The sequence below is a fragment of the Phragmites australis genome, chromosome 8 (genome assembly GCF_958298935.1).
Source record: "Phragmites australis chromosome 8, lpPhrAust1.1, whole genome shotgun sequence".
In the NCBI taxonomy this organism is placed as follows: domain Eukaryota; kingdom Viridiplantae; phylum Streptophyta; class Magnoliopsida; order Poales; family Poaceae; genus Phragmites; species Phragmites australis.
In genome coordinates this window covers 8,415,343-8,438,286 of record NC_084928.1, presented here as the reverse complement: position 1 = coordinate 8,438,286, position 22,944 = coordinate 8,415,343, and the positions used below count along the sequence as shown (strand labels likewise).

Here is a 22,944-nt window from a genome sequence, read left to right as displayed (position 1 = left end):
ATCCAAGACACTTCATGATTTTTTTTAATTTTTAAAGTATATCTCTATCTCTAAAAAGAAAATCTTAAGATAAAAAAAAATTACCTATAGATACTCAAAGTATCGCATAAACATGGAAGTTTATCTGAGACGGAAAAAAAAGACTCTAGAGAGCATACATAGCCTGGGCCCATACAGAGGGAGAAGACAAAAATAGCCAAACAAGCCATTAAAGACACTTGAAGCTAAGAAAAAAAAAGTCACCGATTAGGTTTGGATCATCTAGACTAGCCGCCCTTTTGTAACAGGTTCAGATCAATACAAGATAAATATGACGTAGGGTTATTAGCCTTCAGGAGACCTAAACCTATATAAAAACCTCATGTGTTCTTCTGTGATTCGTCTATTCGAAACATCCACTCTTTATCCTATAAATTTGTAAGATTGATAGTTTACCAATCGATGACAGCTAGCGCTGTTCGTGCGAATTATGATAATAGGCGTTGAAGAGTCTACACAGAACAATATATGTTCGTTGGCGTCACCTAAGCCTTTGCCAAAAACTGGTTTTTCGGATGAGGGGTTCTACGATAACTTTACTCCTCTTCCTGGCGAGCTGGTGATCGATCGGGTCGATTTTGATGAAGAACTTTCCCGCAATGATTCAAACGACGAGATAAGTCAATTTATGGATTAATGTGCTAAAGATTACGGCATCGATTTCGAACTACTCGGCTACCAAGACAATTGTGTATGTCCAATTCACAGCAAGTCAGGATCTATCCGCGTAGCTTTTGACAATATGGATTATCCAGATACCAATCCAGAGCAATCCGATAAAAAATCCATGATGGATCTGGACACTTTCTTTAGCAGAGGTTACCTCTAAGAAGTCTTTGCTATCGGAGACAGAGGTGACAGTCTAGGCAATTATGACGATGGCCATACAAAAGGATAGGGCCCTCTGGCTCCAGCTACGGTGATGGTTAGCACCAAATGATCACACCTTCCCAGTTCCAACCATTTTCCAACCATCAACAGGGGCTGAACGCTTAAGATATGTGACCGCTAAGAGGATTCTCCTTTACAAGAGACCCTCATGCATCCTTCCCGGTGACCCCAGCCGGTAAGGACTAGATGAACTCAACAATTGACTTAACAAAAGAGGTCATCATCCCAACCAAGAATTCTCATCTAGCCTTAGCCAGAAATAGTGCTAACCTGGGTAGATCACGTAATCCCCTGTCACAAGACGTATCTGTCTCGGAGAGGCGTAACCCCCAAAACAAGGTTTCGGGATGACAACCAGGCGAATAACCACCACCAAGCCTCACAAGTCAAAGGTCATCCGATCAATGACTTGCGTGAGCTGATCGATGGCCAGCGAAGACGACCAAGGACCTCCGAAGGGGTTTTGTCTACCCATCGACAATCCGATCGAGAGACATCCCGACATTGATCAAATTGGGGTCGACCCCTATTGGAAAAACTCCCGAGGCTGCTGGAACCATGCAAGTAGAGTGCCATCAACGAATGTCTAGCCTTCTCTCTAGATTTATGGATTTTAAGCTGGCTGGCAAGGTTCCACCTTGGGACGGTCGAGAAATACAATAGAAGCATGAATCCCATTGAGTTTCTCCAGATCTATACCACAGCTATCCAAGTGGCTGGTGGGGACGAAAAGGTAATGGTAAATTACCTCCCTACAGACTTTAAAGGGGCAGCTAGGACATAGTTGACCAACCTATCATCGGGGACAATTTACTTGTGGTAGCAGTTTTGTGATATATTCTGAGCCAACTTCTAGAGTACATATGTTTGCCATGACACAAAAAAACATCTCTATTGTTGTGTGAAGATGGGGAACGAAACCTTGCGCTAGTTTGTACGCTGCTTCAGCAATATTCGGAACAACATCTCCAAGGTCAGTGACTATGACATCATACAAACATTTATTCGGGGGGTTAAGAGCCAGAGGTGCATTGAAAACATTGCCATCTAGGAGCCCGAGACAGTCAAAGAGCCCACAAAGATTGTCGATGAGTTTGCCAAGGCTAAAGATGCACTCCTCTTCATTAAGGAGAATACCTAGGGCACCAAAAGCCCTCAACCCAGGCTTGCGGGTGATAAGGTCAAGATCAAGTGTAAGAAGAACGCCAAGAAAGGTAAGTACAAGAAAAATAAATCTGAGGAAGTTTTTGCGAAAGGTCTACCTGACACCTGTCTCGATAAGTGTCCTGATTCTTCCTGGGGAAATAACTTTACACCAGGCTCCGGCGAGTGCGATCGTAAGTCTTGGTGCGACCTCCACTGAACCGAGAACCACAACATCCACGAGGGCCGCGTCTGGAAAAAGTTGGTCAAGGCGGAGGTCAAAAAAGCGGTCAAAGGTAAGAAGTCCACATGTTTGGTGGTTTTGCATCCTACGAGTCCATAAGGCAGTATAAGATAGTAGCCCGAGAAGTTTTAGATGCCATCCCCAAGAGTTGCTAGATCGTTAAGTGGTCAAATATCGAGACCTCCTTCGGCCAAGATGATCGCCCTGATAATTTCATACGGCCAAGCTGCTTCCCGATAGTGGTCGAGGTTACGATAAATAACTGCAGGGTCACTCGAGTTCTTATTGATGGAGGGAGTTCACAGAACATGCTCTTTGCTAATGCCCTTGAAGGGATGCAGATCACCTGATTTTCTATCAAGCCAGTTACTCAAGCCTTCCACGGTACAGTACCCGGATCTTCGGCCACCCACATCAGCCAGATATCGCTCCCCATTACATTTGGGAAGCATGACAACTTCCGAATAGAAAAAATTATGTTCAACGTGGTTGACTTCGAGACGGCATACAATGCCATCTTCGGAAGACCTACTCTCGTCAAATTCATGGCAACCACGCATGACACTTATTAGTGCATGAAGATCTCAAGACCCGAAGGGGTCATCATCGTCCGATGTTTCCCCAAGGCAAGTCTCTGTTACGACAAATGGAGTCTTGACATGGTAGCAACACCAACCAAGCTAGGAACCCAAGAGCTTAAGGATCAAGATGGACAAGACGCATTAGTAGTGACCGTGACCACAACGCCTCGAGACACAAACCTAGAAACCTAGGGGCTTGGTTCCACAACAAGTTCAGAATCCATATAAACAACAACTACGCTCCTTCGACATAATAAGGGTCGTTGTTTATCGATTTAATCTACTCCGTGTTTGTTAGGTTTAAGATAATAGGTCTACAATAACTCGTGGGTCGTCAATAAACTTTGTAAGTCCCAAGTATAAGTACTAAGAGTACCTTTCATAATAATAAAGATTATATTGCCTATGATGTCGCCTAAATTCTTTTCCTGCCTTGTCTTTCTGTGCATGGTCATGCCCGACAAACGAGTTAAGTCACTTCTCGGGTTCGTCATCCTAAACGCGCACCAGGGGCAGCGGAAAGCTTTTCTTGACCCAAAGGCAATATGAGCTCTCTTCTCTTTATTATATTTTTACTATTTAGACTGCCTAACCGGAACCCTTCTTTCCGAATAGACAGTCAGGGGCTTAACAAGTAATAGGCACTAGAAACCGAAAACAACATATTGTGTGTCTCCTGAGACTCCAACGAGAAGAGAAGTCGGAGTTGCGAAAAGGCTCCTTCTCACGCTCCATGATTGACTCAGGGCTACGATGCCTCCCACTCAAGCGGACCTAAGGCTGGTCATAATAAGCGTTTCGACTAGAGATTAACGTGTCCCGAACTAATCGAAGAAAAAAGTTAGTAAGAAGAGCACGATATGCTGTCAAAAGAGTTTAGCACGAAGTACTCTCATCAAATGTGAAAAGTGTTTAAATTCCTACCAATCTAACAAAAGCTACCAAGTGTTCATTATAGACCTCATGATAAAGAAAAAGAAAAAGCTAAGGCAAGGGCGCGACCCAAAGGCTACATGGAGAACATTGACATTGATCTCAGAGTAGTAGTTCTTCAGGATGGCTAGCATGAAGGCAACCACTTGCTCTGCGCTCTACTGGAACTAGCTCGAGAGGTGCTCGTCTACCTTCCCTCGGAGTCCCCCGAACGCCTCAACAAGCTTGGTCGCTCGGGTGGCTAGCCCAGTGGTATCATCATCTGAAAGTGCATCTAGGCTTTCTATGTGGGTTTTGATGATTGAGGACAAACGATTAAGGGACTAATGTATTGAATGAATATTTTGAATAGGTAAAAGTCCCAATGATGTAAGCAACACGACGTTGGCGACACCCAACAATTGAAGAAAGAAGACGACAAACAGTTTTACTCCTTAAAGTACTCTTTTGTTTTCGAAATTGAGTACAGGACCAATGTACTATTGAGAGGGGTGCAACGCTGTGATTTGGTCTCGAACTTAGTGCTCAAAAAGTTCTACAATCAGTATAGAAACCGACACATGTTCACAATACGAACACCAAGTCAAAACCTTCTCATTGACATCGGATGTTCTGATGTTTATATCGGAAGTTCCGATGTCATCGGATAGTCTGAAATTTTAGAACATGGGGTCCTCGGTTTGGGATTCTTTTTAATATCGGATGTTACGATATTTACATCGGATGTTCCAATATTTACATCAGATGTTCCGATGTAGACTAGGCAATCCAATTTTCTCAACCTTTGAGGTCTCGGTCTTGAATCAAAATCCAACACTGGATGTTTGGATAAGGGTCGGAACATCCAGTTTTAGTGAACATAGACCTTTCGGTCTCAATTTAATTCTCCACATCGGAATCAGATGTTCTGATGTGTTATTTTTACCAGGTCAGGTTTGAGTTTTGAAGTTCAAATCCGTTATTTTGAACTGATCAGATATTTCGATCGTGGGGTTCAAAACTTCCGATGTGGGCTAAAAAGGTGTCAAATGGCTAGTTTTGAATGGGTCTATTTATACCCCTTCCCCCTCCCACTCCATAGAGGCTACCATTTTCGAATCTGATAGCTCTCCAAAGCAAAAAAATCCCTCTCCTCTCCCAAGAAAGTGTTCCACCTTTGATAAGGACTTGAAAAGAGAGCTTGAGTGCCAGAAAACAAAAGTTGATCGTTGAGCCCTAGGTGTCATCTCAAAGCTTTTGTGTTTGCATTCTTTTCTCTTAGAGTTTGAGGAGTCCTAGATGGCTAGGAGTCACTCACGAGCCACCAACACGTTTGTGGTGTGCCGTGAGAAAGTTTGTGAAGGCTGTATTTCGCCTCCGTAAGGGAAGAAATACCACAAGGAAGCCGAGTAGTGCTTTATGCAACATCAGGAGGAAAAGGGTTGAAACAGACCTGGCTCAAGTATGACCGAGCCTCTCAACGGAGACATAGGATCCCCTCAAGGATCCGAACTTCGGGAACAACATCCTCGTGTCTCCATCTTTTGGTTATTTTGCATATTTACTTTACTTTATTGCAAGTTCATAAATTGTTTTGTGTTAATCCTAATGTTTATATCTCATATAGGATTACACCTTGTTACTTGGCTTAGAGTAGTTTTAAATTTCATATTTAATTTCATTAAGTCTAAATATGTAGCTTATTTAGAGGATTTTTTTTGAAAAAGGCCTATTCACTCCCCTCTAGGTCCCCATCTCGATCCTTCATCATTATCGGTAGCTTCTGCTTGGATCCCGACTCCGGCAAGCACTTCTTGGAAGACGTTGAGGGCAACAACAAATTGTTGGCGGGTAGCTGACATCTTGGCCTCCTCCTATGCTATGGCTTCTCGGGCCACAGAGAGTTCTGTAGGACAACATGTTAAGAGTGATAAGGTGAAGAGGTGGTAAATCGGGAATACCGGAGACATTCCTTCGTCCGGCCCTCCAGTTCGGCGATTGCCCTTTCCTTGTTGCCGGTCACCTGGGAGAGTTTCTAGCGTAGCACGATGATATCTTCTTCAAGCGTGTCCACTCGGGTGGTCGCTCGCTGGGCCTCCTCGCAGACTTTCTTTAGCCGCACCGTGTACACCTGCAAAATCTCAGGTCAGTATCCATCATTACATCAACAAAGTAATTGTTTAGTAGGAAAACTCTCACCATGTAGAACGATGAGAAGACACTATCCGGATCATGACCGGGAGGACCTTCAATGATCAGCTTCCAAGTTAGATCCTCAGGTAGCTCGTGGCCCCGGTTCGAGGGGAGAGCTTGGTTGCCAGCGACCGATGCCGTGGACTCACTGAGCCTCCTTGCATCTCCCTCAGAGGAGGTCACGACAAGGGCCTGGGAAGGCAGAGGCTTGGGGACCACTAGTGGTGCTCTGAATAGCCTGAAAAAGAAGAATTTAAATAATGTGCTCCTATCGACAAAGGAAAGAGGTCTACAACACTTATGCATGCCTGAGCTACTTCTTGGCCAGAGAAGGCTTCACGCAGATCAGGAGGGACGCTGACCTTTTGATTGTCTTCTTTGAGGCGCCTCCTTTGGTTGCCGAGTCCATCGGGGTTGGGGGAGCACCGCTTGATGAACCTGCGGCAATGATTGCCTTGCCGTGGTCCTGAGACGGGGGCTAAAATTACTCGAAGTCAAAAAATGATGTAGTTACAAAGGCCCTAGCTAAAATCTTAACTTACCAAAGTTGGGGCCACTACTCCGAGTGTTTGTGTCGCAACCGAACCCCCTGGGTCGGATCTCCAGTTGGCGTGACTGACACCAGGTCAACGAGAACTAAGGGAGCTGGAGCTATTGGCCTTGATGGCTTAGAATCGTCCGTCGGAGAGCTGGCCTTCGCATTGTCATCCCCCTCTGACTCCACGCCGCCGGAAAAGGATGGAGCCTGTGAATATGAGTTGCCACCTCCGCTCCTGCTTGGGTCCATGCTGCCCATGATGACAACATCATCCGAGTATGCCGCCAGGCCCCCCGCATTATCGGCCTTCGGATAAGGCAGCCCACGCCGAGGAAGCTATCCAAGTTCACGACGACCATCAGTATGGAAAGACTACTTAGAAAGAAAACAAAATTAACAAATGAGAAGGTTCGTCAGACTTACCGACATGATCCTCCTTTGGGCATCAGGATCCATCTCAACTATGAGGACCCAAATGTTCGAGCGGTTGGACGAGGGGATTGCATCGATGACATTTCTCTAACTACTTTCCTACTATTTTTCTAAGTATTTCTAACACTAAATTATCTAAATATTCAAACTTTTCTAAATATTCTACATTGCCGAACTACCTCAAACTATTCTAACCAAAATTTTCAAACTATACTAAATTTTCCATCTAACTATACTAATTTTTCTAACTATTGCAAATTTCTGAACTAGATCTACTCTATTCTAACTTTTCTATCCTAACTTTTCTAATTTTTCTCCTCTATTCTAGATTTTTTCTACTCCATTCTAAATATTGTATACTAATTTTCCCTACTATATTATAACTATTTACTATTATTTCTTATAAAAATGCAAGATCCTCACCGCTGCCATCGGGTTGCTCCCTGCTGTCGGTATATCAGGAACCGGGGGTCCCCGAATCCCGAGGCCAGGCCAGCCATCCGCCACATGGCGCCATCTCGCGGAGTTGCAAGGTGAGAAAGATCGAGTCCCGGGAGAGGGCGCTCGGGGCCACAGTCGGTGGCCCTGAGTACCCTAGTTCCCCGATGATCCACGAAACCTAAGTATCGGGAAGAAAGTGCTCGGGAAGGTGTACGGTGACCCCCGAGCACCCTAGTCCCCCGACGACCAGGAGAGCTGAGTACTGGTAGAAATGTGCCCGGGGCCGCCGGCGGTGGCCCCTGGGCACCCAAGTATCCCGAGGACCCACCGAAGGAAGTTCCGGGAGAGAGTGCTCGGGGCTGCGTGCAGCAGCCCCAGAGCACTCGGTTCCCCGAGGATCCATGCAAGAGTGCCCGGGAGATAGTGCTCACGGAGGTGAACAGTACCCCCGAGCACTTGGTTCCCCGATGACAAGAAGGGGCATTCTCGGGAGAGAGTGCTCGGGGAGGTGAACAGTACCCCCGAGCACTCGGTACCCCAACGACCCAGAAAGCCCCCTGGTAGAGGCCCCCGAGGGGCCCACCGTTGAGGTGTCAGCCAGTCAAAGGCCCGAGGCCGCATTTAAAGAGCGTGCGTGGCCTGTTACCTCCAACTGCTCCCGCCGCGCTCAGCATCAGTTGCTGCCACGTTCTGGCAGAGAGGCGTGGGGTCCTTAATTGCACGGGTCCCGTCCCGTGCCATCCGGCCCGTCTCGGGATAACGTCGTAAGGGTCGAGGCGTTCCGTCTGCAACCGGAACATCCTTGGCTGGGTATGCATCTACCGGTCAGTTTGACTGATGTTGCTCTCTTTAATGTTGCCACTTCGGTTCAGCTTGGCGATGGAAAGAAGGCTTCCTTCTGGCTGTCCAATTGGCTGAAGGGTGTAGCGCCGGCGTCCTTGTTCCCCTCCCTGTATCATCACAGTAAGCGCAAAAACCGCATAGTTTCTGATGCCCTCACTGATGACAGATGGATTCGGGATCTATAACACAATCTTACCCCGCCTCTTCTAGCTGATTACATTGACCTTTGGTCTCTTATTCATCCAGTGCACATAGATACGAGTGGTACTACTATGGACACAATCACCTGGATGCATATTCCTTCAGGGGAATACTCTGCCCGATCAGCTTATCTCCACTAGTTAGAAGGTACGGTAACATCTGAGATGGACATCATGGTATGACGGCCCTGGGCTCCCCCACGATGTAAGTTTTTCCTTTGGCTTCTCCTCCAAAGACGTATTTAGACTACCGATCGGTTACAACGACGTGGATGGCCAAACATTGAGACGGTGGATCACTTGTTTATGGACTGCGCTTTTACGCAAGAGATTTGGACCAGGAATGCCTATTGGGCATAGCAACCCAACATAGCACCGGGTCTCTTGGCCAATGAGCACATCTAGGTCTTGCGGTATAGAATGGTACAAATCCCTCACTCAATGTGCATCAGGACAAGCAGCAAAGGATCTCCTCTCGCTTTGCACTCTAGTCCTTTGGACTGTCTGGAAGGAGCGAAACAATCGAGTTTTCAACAAGCAAGGAGAATCTTTAAGCCGTGTTGTGTCTGATTTGTAGGATGACGCCTAGCAGTGGGTACTGGCAGGTGCAAAAGATCTACAATTCATACTGCTAGCAATGGTTGACACCGAAGCCTTACATCCTCTTAGCGTCTTAGCGCCTTAGCTTCTGTTCTATTTCTGTTTTCGGCCTCTAGTTGCTATTTGCTTAGCGAGTAATCCTCTTAGGGTGTGTTTAGTTGTCCGCACGAGGTTTTGTAGAGCTGCATCGTATATCCTGGATGAGGGGAAGCAGGTTGAGGGGATCCGTATTCTGGAAAAGAAGTGTATTTGGTTGGTTAGATGAGCGGATGCATGTTGAATTTAAGTTTGTGTTTGGTAGGCTGAATCTGAAGCTGCATGAAGAAGCTCGCTGTCGCTAACGAGTGGGCCCAGCTGCATCCGGTGAGCCAGGACGGCAGCTATGACCGAATCGGACGCACGCGTGGATGCAGCATCCGACCGTATGCCTGCACCCGCACGTGCAAGGCTGCTCTGGTTATCCGCCCATCCAAACATCCGTCTCAGTAATCCTATATGCCGAACGTTGCACGCGCGGATGCACGCATCCAAACACCCCCTTATTCATCTCACTCGTCCTGCATCAGCCTGGTGAATGCCTGCTGTTTTGCTTGAGTGTGTTTTCTCGTGTATTTTACAGTATGTGTCTTACATGCTGCCTAACTTCTCCTTAATTAATATTAGCCGTTTCGGATCTTAAAAAAAACAATAAAAAACAATCTAAACTTTTTTGTTGCGAATACCATATGTGATGAATTAAGTTGAGAGTTAGTAGTAGCTTTGTCATGGAGAAGTAGTAAAATGCTACAGCCGGTTCCATTTGACGGCAGGGACAGAGGATCAGGAACCAGGTCAATCTATAGCTCAAATTCGCTGCAGATTTGTGTGCGTAGCTGTGATTTCTTTAACAGTTAAGAAATTGTTGTAACTCAAAATGACTGTGACTTAAAAAGGGATGAAAAAGAAAGGGTTGTAAAAAAAAAGAAAAAAGACCAAGCTCAGCGCGTACGTTCTATCATCAGGTAATCTGATGTCTGTGACGACCCATGTGTCACGATTGCATTTCATCATCACTTGGTTGCGTTGGGGTGAGAGAGGCTCGAACTGTCGACCTCAGGATAACTCATCAAGCTATGAGACCTACGCGCTAGCCAACTGCGCCACCACCCCGCTGTTGCGAGAATGAGAACACACTAGTTATAACGACATTGCAATCACAGTTTGCCTTTACTCAACGTTAGGGATGAAAACAAAACGGTAAATCCTCTTTACCAAGTCTTCCGCCTGAACATTCTAAGGAAACATAAATGAAAATGATAAAAGTTTATGGAAACGATTTTAAGCTCTTCTGATTATTTTTGACTTTTTCTGTTTTAGATAGTAATTATTGTTTCTCCCCATCATAGCTCATGTATGTCAATTGTTAACATATAAGGGTCTAGACTCAAGCAGCTAAGCCCAACTGCTAGCCTCAATCCCACACTCTACGAGTATTTCATCAGTCGTCTCGTTCGACAGTTATGATCTAATGCTTCATTCTTTTGTGATGCTTTTTGGACTCACGATAAAGGCAGAACTTTTGTCTCTTAGTGGTTTCAAGGACACGCTATTTAATCTATGTATAACCTATGAGACTATAACTATTGATTGTTTTATTAGTACCTGTGATGATGTATTTGTCATCTTGTTAAGCTGCTAGTACTTTTTTTAGTCGTGCTAGTACTATATTTGTCGTAGGAAGTTCATCTGATATTATATCTGTTCTGAATTATCAATTTTCAATTGATATCGTCATGTTTTTATCTCAACAACAATGTTTCCTGTTTTCTCATATTATCGACGCATAATTATTTCTAGCATTATCGTTATCCACTTCGTTTCCGAGAGAAAATATGAAACTAAAAGTGATTTAGATCTTTTTTCGATTGTTTTCATACCATTTTCATCCTACTCAATATGCGTGAGAATGCCATGACCTACAAGAGGTAAGCGGAGAGTTTCATAGAACCACACCAACTTTGCTTATATTGTCACAAAATACATATTTTTTTCCTAATACATCAGTTTAGACATCAACTAACAGCCCGGTCTACAAACATCGCGCAGTTGACGTCCTAACTAAAACTAGTTGGCTAAAAAGTGTAGTTTTGTGGCAATATGAACAAAGCTCACGTAGTTTGTAAAATAGGTTCAGAAGAGTATTTTTGCAATATTTAGATCACATAAATATAGTTCTTCGAATTTTACCCTTAAGGAAAGTATATATATGCCACATAAGTTTCATATATCCGTACACTCGTATATACAACCTCCTTTTGGTCGAGATTGTTCCTACGTCTATGGAGCAGTTGCCACCTTTTGGTGGAGACCTATTCAAAAGAAGGGTTGATCTAGGAATTTTTACGATTTAGTCTAAACTTGCACTTAAGTCCTATGAATTTGGATGTAATCCTCTTTATCCAAACAGCCGTGAGAGCAGGGGAAAAAGGTTAACTAGGCAAATGATTACTCAAACATATCTTATTATCTTGGGGTGTCTTTGGTTGCAAGGGGCGTTTCAGATTCTGACTAAATCAGCAGAATCCTCATCAAACAGTGCTTTTGGTAAATGATTCAAATTTAAAATGAGAGAAACATTTCTCCTTTTTACACTACAAGGAAGAAACAAGCAAAATATTGTTTCTCTCGTTTTTTAAATTACTTCATTTTCATTTACAACTGTCATGTTCTCTTGAGAATCAGAATTCATCAAACTAACTAAAAAATTATACAAAATAAATTCAATTCATCAAAAAAATATTTCTAGAAAGAAAATAAAACCAAAACGATTCTGAAAAAATTGAAAACCCTACCAGATAAACCCTTAGCAACCAGAAATATACGCGCTGGCGGCCTGGCATTTCAAGTAGCCCTCACAAGTCCCTCCCTACCACCCAAGTACTCCCCATTTCCCGTGCCCCTTCTTCTCCGTCGACCATCTCCCGGCACCCCACGTTTCTCTCTCCATCGCTCGGATGAACAGAGCTTCCTTCACGCCAAACTCGGAACGGAAACGCCGTAGCCCGTAGGGTGGAAGCCGAAACCATGCTCTTCCTTTGAAACGAGAGAAGAAAAAGGTGAGATTTCTTGACGTTCAAACAAACAGATCATCACATGGTGTGAACTGGGTCTCACAATGTGCGTTTCTGATCTGCCATTTTATATGTTTCCAGGCTTGCGCCATGTCCGGCGTCTACGCCATGAAAGGGAGGGACTTGGACGGCTCAGGTTAGTTATCTCTGATCGAGCTGTTCATGTCAGTCTCAGTTTTGCAGCTCCATGATTCGCTTTCGCTTTCGCACTCTTATCGTAATAGGCGTGGATATATCTGGTGTTGCACGTAAAAATCTTGTCGGATAATTTGATCTACCACAGAGCAATGAAAATTCACCCATAAAGAACTTCATGGAGTAGTTAATTTTCTTCTCCCTTTTGGTGTTTCAGATCCACATAACCACATTGGAGCACGGGCAGGGTTGAAGAGTGCGAGCCTAAACTGCGTGGATTTGCCCAACAGGCAGAACGATGATACCTGCCAGTACCGGTAATTGGCAACATTCAATTGATTTTGTTGTAGTTGAATCATGATTGATTCCGGTACAGAAGATGATGAATACAACTGCGTATACACACACATGCAGAATGTTTGTTGCAACATGGAATGTGGGAGGAAAGACTCCAAACAATCGGCTCAACCTGCAGGATTTTCTGCAAGTAGAGGAGTCTCCTGACATTTACGTCCTAGGGTACGGCCACATTTCACATCTTGAAGCACCGTCGTGTCATGCATATTCATGGCATTCGGGGCGCTTGCTCTATTGTTGTATTTTACTTCCTCCATTCAAAAAAAATGTAAGTGCATTTTATTTCGAAAAAGATCAATTTTATAAGTTTTGATTTACAATTAGTCAAATTATATGCATATTTAGTATAAAAAAAATTGTTTCAATAAATTTGTATTTCAAAGTACTTTTAATATGATGTTAATTTTATAGCAACTAGTAAGGTGGTCCACGTTAATAGCGTGGCTAGTCTCGTTGTAATATTTTATCATGATAATCTTTGATTAAAAATTAGTCTCTTTAGTTTTGTATGAGTTTAGTGTCATTTATTTACAAAACACATAAATTAGAAGAAAAAATAAAAATTATGTTAGTGAAAAAGAAAAATTATTTATGCTGCAAACTTGTACCCAAATCGTATACACATATTCATTCAATTTATATACATTTTGATCAACTGTCAAAATCGTACGTTAGGTGTAGGCATTCCAACCAAAATCAGAACATATTTGCCTTGTCTGCATGCGGTGCCTTGTCTACTATCTGCTTGATGTGGTGATCTTGAGCTACACGGTGATTCTAAATCTATTATCTTAGTAAAATTTTTGAATTTTTTCATTATTTTTTATTATAATTTTAGCTATCGATTAATTGTATTTTACATGGATTCTATATTTAGGTTTTTAATTTTTATAATAATTTGATTTTTTATATATGAATCCTTATTTTTTTTATTCTAATCTCAATTTTAATTATTATTTATTTTATTTATTTGGACTCTTTATTTAGATATTTTTCTTTCCAAACTACATCAAAATTGAACTGCTATTTTTTATAATTTTTAATTCTGAATTTATGTATTTATTAATCATATTTGATATTGACTATTTGGTTTTTAAATTTAGCTATTTATTAATCGTATTTGATATGAGCTCTTTGATTTAATCTAGATCGTTAGATGTTCATAATAAATGGTCTAGAATTTTTTTAATTAGCATGATAATTTCGTGATCTCGAGAATGAACGTGTTGGCTAATTTTTCTTCTCAAATTAATATAATAGATTGAAAACATATTATAAAAGAAATTAACAAGTTTACTTTTAATGACTATTTCAAAACAAAATGCTTTTGAACGGATGTAGTTTTTTTTCATTCTTCTCGTTTAATTTATGTTTGAATTTTGATTGCATGATATGTATCTTTGGTACGTTTGCCAGTCATTGACTCTGAGGTTAGATGAGTAGATTTCAGGAGATAGTTCCCCTGACCGCCGGCAACGTGCTGGTCCTGGAGGACAACGAGCCGGCGTCGAGGTGGCTGGCCCTCATCCACCAGGCCCTCAACATGCCCCAAGAGCAGCCTGACGACGACGACCTGCCGCCGCCAGAGCTGCCCGACGCCCAGCACCGCCGCCGCGACTCCCCGTCCCGGTCCTCCAGCGGCAACCTCTTCTTCCAGACGCCGTCGCTCAAGGTGCTCAGCAACAGCTACCGCGTCGACAGCGCGCTCGTCAAGACGTGCAACTGCTCCCCGGAGTCGTCCTCCATGCGCCGCCGGGCGACCGAGATACGCGCGTCCGTGTACCGCGCCGATGCCGATGCCGAGGCCGAGGCCGAGGCGCCGTCCAAGAGCGGCGGCGGCGGCGAGACGTCGACCAGCGGTGACAACAACGCCGACGCTAACAACGACACCGCCGCGGTGGCGCAATGCGAGCCAGGCGTCGTCGGCATGAGCTACTGCCTGATCGCGAGCAAGCAGATGGTGGGGCTGTTCCTGTCGGTGTGGGTGAAGAAGGAGCTGGTGGAGCATATCGGCCACCTCCGCGTGGACTGCGTCGGCAGGGGCATCATGGGCTGGCTCGGCAACAAGGGATGCATCGCCATGAGCATGACGCTGCACCGCACCAGCCTCTGCTTCGTCTGCAGCCACCTGGCCTCCGGCGAGAAGGAGGGCGACGAGGTGCGCCGGAACGCCGACGTCGCCGAGATCCTCAGGAGCGCGCACTTCCCGCGCGCCTGCAAGGCGCCGGCCAGCCATCGAGTCCCGGAGAGGATTCTTGAGCACGAGTAAGCTTTGCTAGCTCTGAACCATCACAAGTTGGAGTACTGATGCAATTATATAATAAAACTTGGATTGATTTGAATTTCAAGCAGCCGGATGATATGGCTCGGCGATCTGAATTATCGAATGTCGCTAAGCTACGACGAGACAAGAACATTGCTCGAGGAGAATGATTGGGACGCTCTATTGGAGAAGGATCAGGTATGAACCATGAACAACCAGTTTGATCAGACACTGATGTTTCTCTGAAAATCACGAATGTTAACACCTTGTTTGGCCAAAATTTAACCATAAAACACAACAATTTATGCAGCTGATAATCGAGAAAGAAGCTGGAAGAGTGTTCAGAGGGTGGAAGGAAGGCAAGATCTGCTTCGCGCCGACTTACAAGTACACGCACAACTCCGACGCCTACGCCGGGGAGACGGTCAAGTCCAAGAAGAAACGGAGGACGCCTGCATGGTACAAACAAACAACACCCATCACCATCATCTGATACCCAGATTCGAGCGTTCTAATTCTTCAGCTCTTGCTCTCGTCGAGGTGCCATAAAAGTGTACTGAACATTGTTCATGTCAGCGTAGGTGCGACCGGATACTGTGGCATGGAGACGGCATCGAGCAGCTGCAGTACCTGCGCGGCGAGTCGAGGTTCTCGGACCACCGGCCGGTCTGCGGCGTGTTCGCCGTCGAGATGGACGCCGACGATGACAGCAAGCTCAGGAGGGGATACTATTCGATCAGCTCGCTGATCGGCCATGACAAGCCGGCGTTGCTGCAAAGGCATGGCCTCAGCGAGCCCTCGTCGTAGAGTTTTGTGTTGTATAGGCAGCTTACTGAAAGCAGAGAAGATTGTAGAGACCAAGGGGTGAAAACAGGACGGATATGTTCCGTCCCCCAACCGACCGAAAGCCTATTAAGCAAATATAAGATCCAACAATAGATATCCAATGCTATCTCCCGGTCAAAGAAAAAAAGATAGGATATCTGTCTAAAATATCCGAATGTTAAGGGTTACGAGAAAGTATATTGTGTTTTTACTTTAAAAACATGATAATATATAGGTAGATTGTCATATATCTGTAGACAGATAATTTTGAATATTCTTGTTTTTACATATCATCGATCACATTTTCTATGCTCATTTTGATTACACCTTTATATTGTTTAATGAGCTATGTAGGGATGCAAATGAAGTGAAAAAATTTCATCCATCCGACTAACTAAAAGTTTGCACCACTATCCGTTGTCGGTGAGCTTCTCAAACATGGTCACCTCCACTGATCAGGAGTAACCACGGCCTCCAAGCGAAACTCTGACTCCCTTTAGAGTGGAGCGTCATGGTAGCCCAGACCCTAAAGCAGGTACCACAAAGTTCGCTTGGCGGCTCATCCTCCAAGCCTCTGACGGTGCCCCCAGCGGATTCAGGGGGACTGGTTCACATGCCATCGCCTTTCGGCATGTCAACACCTACAGTCACGAACCCTACTACCCTACTCATTTCGTCCCGTGATGAAGCCTCTCTCCAAGGTGTTGACCCTATGTGTGAGGAGCTGACCTTTGGGTGCACGTCCGTGAGGTGTGTCTCTGGTCTCGAAACTGTGGAGCACTCTTCCCAAGATGACTTGGCGCCCCATGCTAGGCCTCCTCCTATGCGCAGGTGACACATTGGCCTGGTCTACTCCAGGCACCATAGGGCGCTAAGGTCACCTAGGATTCCGGGGATCGTTGAGTCTACTGCAACGGCTGCTACTCCACGCATTTCATTTGTTCCCCTTCAGCCAGCCCATCCGCAACGGGCCGTGGCCAACGGCCCGTCTCTTCGCCCACGTCCAGGAATGCTGGATGCCCAGCGTCGCCACGGGCCTCAGGCGGGGCTCCAGACCGCGTTGTCGGACGGCCAACAGTTGCCGCTCTACTCGCCCTCGTCCTCACGTGGTGAATCAGGCTGGAGGCGCGACCCTTGCCATCGGCTCGGCTGACCCTCCGGCTACCGAGGGGCAGACGGTGAGGTCCTTCCTTCTGGGCCTCACCAGGGAGGTTCCCTCCCCCCTCGCGATACCTCCCCGTAGGCAGGCGCCTGCACCGGAGCGGACTCTTAGGAGGAGCGCTCGTTTGGCTTCCCAGCCTCGAGTTGCCACCGTGCGCTTGTCCATGCGGGGTGAGTTCCTGTTGATGCGTCATCTGGGTCTCATCAAGGATGGCGAGGCCATTTCCCCCCAACTCCACCGGAGCTACCTCTGCATCTTCGAGCAGCCACTGAAGGATCATCATATTCAGGCTATAAGGGAGCTTTTCCCTGCCCAGGGCATCCTTACCGAGGAGGTGGTAGTGCGCTCTTCGCCTATGGATTGAGCGGTGTTCCTGCACTTGTTGTCTTGGTCCATGGATAATATTAACATTCTTTGTTGGAACGTTCGCGAACTCAACTGTGGGCCCTGTAGGAACGTAGTTCGAACATTGTGAGGGGATCACAATGCTTCGGTTGTATGCTTGATTGAGACCAAGCTGGAGGACTTCTCCCTATTCCTCATTAATGACATATGTGGCCCGGTAGTTTCTGGCTACTCCTTGCCAGCACCCAATACTCGGGGTGGCATTTTGGTCACTTGTCGTCATCCTCTATCCCTGACTGCGGTCCAGGTGCAGAACTTCTCTATCACCGCTCACATCTCCTCGGGGGACGCCAGTGATTTTCATATAACCGTAGTATATGGTCCTAATGAAGACAATTTAAGGGACTCCTTTTTAGCCGAACTCGGTGCGGTTCTGTCGCTTTGCCTCGGGCCATCCTTGCTTATCGGGGATTTCAATATGATCTCCTCTGCCGCTGACAAGAGCAACTCCAACATCAAAGTGCATTCAATCACAAGGTTTCGGCGTTTTATTTCCGGTCACGAGTTGAAAGACTTGCATCTCTTCGGGAGGCGATACATGTGGTCTAATGAGAGGGCCCTCCCCACTCTTGTGCGTCTGGATCATGCCATGGTGTCCGCGGAGTGGGACTTGGCATTTCCGGACTGCTTCCTTCACGCGCTGTCTTCCGATTGCTCGGACCATTGTCCGCTACTCCTCTCAACCTCAGTGACATCTCGAAGCCGGCGTCGTTTCCAGTTTGAGTCATTCTGGATCAAGATGCCGGGGTTCCAATAGGCCGTGGCAAAGGGTTGGTCGCTGAACCCAGATGAGCTTGCTTTGCCTCCGCTGATTTGGTTGCATATTCTGCTCACGCACGTGGCCAGGGAGCTCGAGAGGTGGAATAGCAGAAGTGTAGGTAACATCAAGGAGCAACTTCTTCTTTCTCGTGAGGTGGTCATGCGTCTGGACTCAGCCTTGGACAACAGGTCGCTCACGCCGGCTAAAGCAGACCTTCGCAAGCATCTCAAGCTTCTCTGCCTTGGCCTGTCCTCCCTCGAACACACCATCGCAAGGAGTCGGTCTAGAATCGCCTAGCTATGGGATGGGGATGCAAACTCATGGCTCTTCCACTCCTTTGCCAAATTCCGCGCTCGAAAGAGACATATAAACTCCCTGTCCACGCCGGCAGGACTAGTTTCCTCCCATCAGGCTATGGAGGAAGAGTTGTTCATGCATTTCATCTTAGTCTTAAGGGAGGCTCCAATGAGGGACGTTTCCATCAATCTCCTGGAGCTCGGAATTACACCCATAGATTTGAGTTCGCTGGATTCTCCTTTGTCTACCGGAGAAATTGAGCTGCTATCAAGTGCATGCCCCTCAACAAGGCACCGGGGCCCGATGGATTCACCGTTGAATTCTACCAGGCCGCTTGGCCGATCATTAAGTACGATGTCCTTCTCGCGATCAGTGCCTTCAACACTGGTAATCGTCGGGGGTTAGCTCGCCTAAATAGTGCCTTCATCACTTTGCTACCGAAGAAGGAGCAAGCTGCAGCCGCCTCAGATTTCCGACCCATCAGCCTTATACATAGTATAGGCAAGATTTTAACCAAAGCTATGGCCATTCTCCTTGCTCCGCGGCTGAGCTCCATCATCTCGGCCAGCCAAAGCGCGTTCATCGCCGGCCGCTCCATCCACGACAATTTCAAGCTCGTTCATGCCACTGCGAGGTTGCTAAAAAGGATCAAACGACCAAATATTCTTTTTAAGCTTGACATATCCAAGGCATTTGATTCGGTCAGCTGGGCCTTCCTCTTAGAGGTATTGCGAGCTTGGGGCTTCGGACCTCGTTGGTGTAACTGGATCGAAGCGATCTTCAATTCTTCGACAACCAAAATTCTCCTCAACTCCATGCCTGGTCCTACTATTGTTCATGCCAGGGGTTTGCGGCAAGGGGATTCTATCTCCCCCTTATTCGTCTTGGTGATGGACATTTTAGACCGCCTACTTACCTTGGATGGTGATGAGGCCATCATCGATTCCATGGGGCATGGCTCGATCCTTCACCGTTGTTCCCTCTATGCCGATGACGCGGTTGTCTTCTTGTCGCCGTCTCGGCAGGACATTCAAGCGCACTTGGCCATCCTCAATTTTTTGGCGTAGCTTCGGGCTTGCGAACCAATTTGAACAAATGTGCTGATGTCCCCATATGCTGTTCTCAGGAGGATATCGACCTTATCAACGAATTCCTTTCCCTGTGGGTGTTCTTCCTTCCCCATTCAATACCTGGGTGTTCCTCTGTCCACCGGCGCCTACGTAAATGTCATCTACAGCCGGTGGTCGATCGAGTTGCTGCTAAGTTACTTTGGTTCGGTCGGTCCTTTCTTCCACTCCTTTGCATACTCTTCTGTCCATCGTGGTGCCCCCTGTGTTATTAAGGAAATTGATAAGATCCGTCAAGCCTTCTTATGGGCTGGGGATCGAACAATGACTGGAGGACATGCCTCCCTCTCCTAGAATCGTGTTTGTCGGCCGTTGGAGTTTGGAGGCCTCGGCATTCAGGACCTCCGTTTGGCTGGGTTTGTCCTCCGCCTCAAATGGCTTTGGTGTCAACGGACTGACCCTTCCAAACCATGGGCCAGACTCCCAATTCATCATGAGAAGGAGGTTGTAGCGCTCTTTGAAGCTTCTACCAGGTTTGAAATTGGATCTGGTGACTCAATTCTTTTTTGGTCTGACTCTTGGATCAATGGCCAGTCCATCAAAACGGTTGCGCTTGCTCTTTTCAATTTTGTCTCTCCATCTGTCGCCAAAAAGAGGACACTGAAGGAGGCTTTGTTCAATAGGCGATGGGTAAGAGATATCGCGGCTCCCTTGTCTGTGCCGGCAGTTGTTCAGTACTTGCAGATTTGGTAATACACAAACTTTGTCGTCTTGAGCACTGAAGCTGACCATGTTGTCTGGAGATGGACGTCGTCTGGGATTTATATTACCAAATCAGCATACACAGCCATGTTTCAGGGCTCCGTTAGACTTGAGGGAGCTTCCTTGGTATGGAAAGCATGGGTCCCTGTCAAGGTCAAATTCTTTGCTTGGCTTGGACTCCATAATCGGCTCTAGACGGTTGCACGCAGACATCGTCATGGGCTTCAGGCGGATGATTCTTGTACTCATTGTTCGCAGCTGCAGGAGACTACTTCTTCATTGCAATATGGCTAGAGAAGCGTGGTGGCGGATCCTGGGAGTTCAAACGCCCGTGGCTGAGATCACACTCTTTGCTTGGTGGTCCGAGTTACGGGGATGCGTGCTGCTGAATTTCTTAAGGGGTTGGACTCGCTAATCCTCCTGACTTGTTGGAGGCTGTGGTTATCACGCAATGGCATCATCTTCAACAATTGCCGCCTCTCTTCAGACACCTTGATCGCTTTCATTAGAGAAGATATCGCTCGTTGGTGCGAGGCCGGAGCAAAGCACTTAGCGATCACCATGGTTAGGTGCATACCTTCGGTTCTGTCCTATGCTGCCTACTGCCTGCTGCTGCCTTTTAGTTTTTAGTGTTGGCTGATATCTAATCGTGTAAACCTCTTAACTATTTCATCTGTTGGCAGTACTGAGCAACACTCGCGACCCTTCATGGTCGTTGTACCAATAGCTGCTTGTATTCGTTTAATTCTTCTTTTTAATACAACGATATACAGCTCTCCTGTGTATTCGAGGAAAAAAAAATATTTGTTGGCTTCACATAAATTGATTTCCTCCATGATATGTTGCCTTCTCTGGTGTGTATTCCTCTCATTGCTACCTGAATAGTTTTTTGAACCAATCTCAATGTCACATTTTGAAACTTTGATACACAGACTTCAGAACTAGAAGCTTCTTGATTGGTTTATTGGCCTGTTATCCTCTTTGTGTCCAGCTAGTGCAAGAAAGCAAAGTTGGGTGCTTACTGTCCATGGGAACTTTTGCTATACTGACAACGATAGGGAGCTTGAAAGATTTGTCACATGGTTAAGAGCCAACCTTTACCATGTCTGATCAGTGTGCCTGCTGCTGGCTTATAGACTGTCTGTGTAGTTCGTGTGGCGTGGCTTCCTGCCCATTGACATGAGGATAATATTTTTATTCCAGTAACTTATACTATGATATTGTTACCAAGCTTCTTAAGAATCCTGTATTTGGTAAAATCACTATGCGCAGCCCAATAGCTTGAGCGGTCATCATACATTAGGACTGCTTTCCTGTGAACAAAAAATTGGTGAGGTGTCACGAGTTTTTGTAATATGTTTATCAGACACACTGAAGTATTTTACTGTCTCAAACTTAATCTATTTAAGCTTATTTATTGTGATTCTATTAGATCAAGATTGATTACTAGCAAATTTGGATTTAATAGGATATTTACTATGCATGACGAGAATTATCAGATTTTAGTACTGCTTTACTAGAATTATTCACAAGGAGCCTAATATCTTAGCAGACTTTTGCTCTGAGGACTTGGCAACTTCCCCAGTTAAATCAGGGAAACTGTCCAATAAATCGCCGCATCTTCGTGGTGACCAATGTATGCAGCCTTGCAGTCCACTGGGCCTCCACCACAGTAGCACCAAGAGCAGTGGCTTCTTGCTGCATCTGCGACGCTAGGGATGAGGCTCTGTTGCGTTGCTGAGACTGGGAGCACCAAGTCAAATCTCTCTCCTTATTCTGCCTGCAGATCTTTGACTCCTTTGAAGCAGTTGTCGAGCTTATGGTGCCATCTTACTGCTCATCTGTATGCAGCTTCTGGAGTGGTAAGCATCACCAAAATCCTGATCTGTTGTCTCAACACCCAAACAACAACATATACATTGTTTGGCCAGGGGATTTGGGCATTGAATCTCCAGTACCGCTCAACTTGGCTCAGCATTGAGACATATCCAGGTTTTGGAGTCTAATTCTCCAATACTTTGAAGTGCTTAGAGTATACTGCAGGAGCTCGATCGGTCTCGGGTAATTATGCCTGCAAGGGTATAAGTTGCCCTTCATAATCATAGTTCATACCCGGAAACAAAACAGCCTGGATGCTTGGTCCAGCGTATCAATTACATTCCAGTTGTACAAATGTTGATTCTCATGAAGATGAAGGCGAATCCGAAGTTTTGGACAGCAGATGGACATTGTCTGAATCATCTCTCCATGTTCACGGTGTATTGTAGTCATTGAGTCATGCTAAGATTCGTTCTGTTTGTTTGTTGCTTCTATGATTAGCTCTAACAAACTGTGCCGATTCATGTTACCATCTGCATTGCTTGGTGAATTAGCCTATGGAACACAGAATTTGCTTCTCATAAAAAAGGCTGCTCTTGTAGTTTCTCTAAGCTTGTGCTATATCATACCTAGAGCGTAGTTTCCCCACCTGCTGCATCAATCGGCGGCAGCCGTGCGCGAGTGAAATTTTGACCAACACGGTGAGATTAACTGCTGGTTGATTTCTTTTCTTCTTTTGAGTGTTAATCGATGGGTGATGGATGATGACAAGTTTTTGCGCAAAAAAGAAAAAAAAAGAAAGGAAAAAGAATGACGAAAGGCAGAGATGACAACATGGGCCGAGCCCATTCCAATCCCCCCCTTACGAAGCCCTAATATTGACTATGACAGGTGGGTCCTTAGGCTCATATACGCGCAATATAAAA

The 22,944-nt window shown here is 45.8% G+C and overlaps 1 protein-coding gene across 1 annotated transcript; it reads left to right on the top strand.

Moving 5' to 3' along the window:
• Positions 1 to 12,007: 12,007 nt before the first annotated feature.
• LOC133925825 (type I inositol polyphosphate 5-phosphatase 10-like) lies at positions 12,008 to 16,029 on the top strand. Its single transcript, XM_062371576.1, has 8 exons — positions 12,008 to 12,152; positions 12,249 to 12,303; positions 12,520 to 12,619; positions 12,717 to 12,821; positions 14,103 to 14,924; positions 15,012 to 15,120; positions 15,233 to 15,381; positions 15,504 to 16,029. Exons 2-8 carry the CDS (start codon positions 12,258 to 12,260, stop codon positions 15,727 to 15,729), a joined length of 1,557 nt encoding a protein of 518 aa, XP_062227560.1. The 5' UTR covers positions 12,008 to 12,152; positions 12,249 to 12,257; the 3' UTR covers positions 15,730 to 16,029.
• Positions 16,030 to 22,944: the final 6,915 nt, after the last annotated feature.

Bases quoted from the DNA above. Each gene is read 5' to 3' on its own strand.
- LOC133925825 (XM_062371576.1), top strand. From the start codon at position 12,258: ATGTCCGGCGTCTACGCCATGAAAGGGAGGGACTTGGACGGCTCAG. The intron at 12,620-12,716 runs GTAATTGGCAAC...ACACACATGCAG, and splicing joins GATGATACCTGCCAGTACCG to AATGTTTGTTGCAACATGGA. The intron at 14,925-15,011 runs GTAAGCTTTGCT...AATTTCAAGCAG, and splicing joins GAGAGGATTCTTGAGCACGA to CCGGATGATATGGCTCGGCG.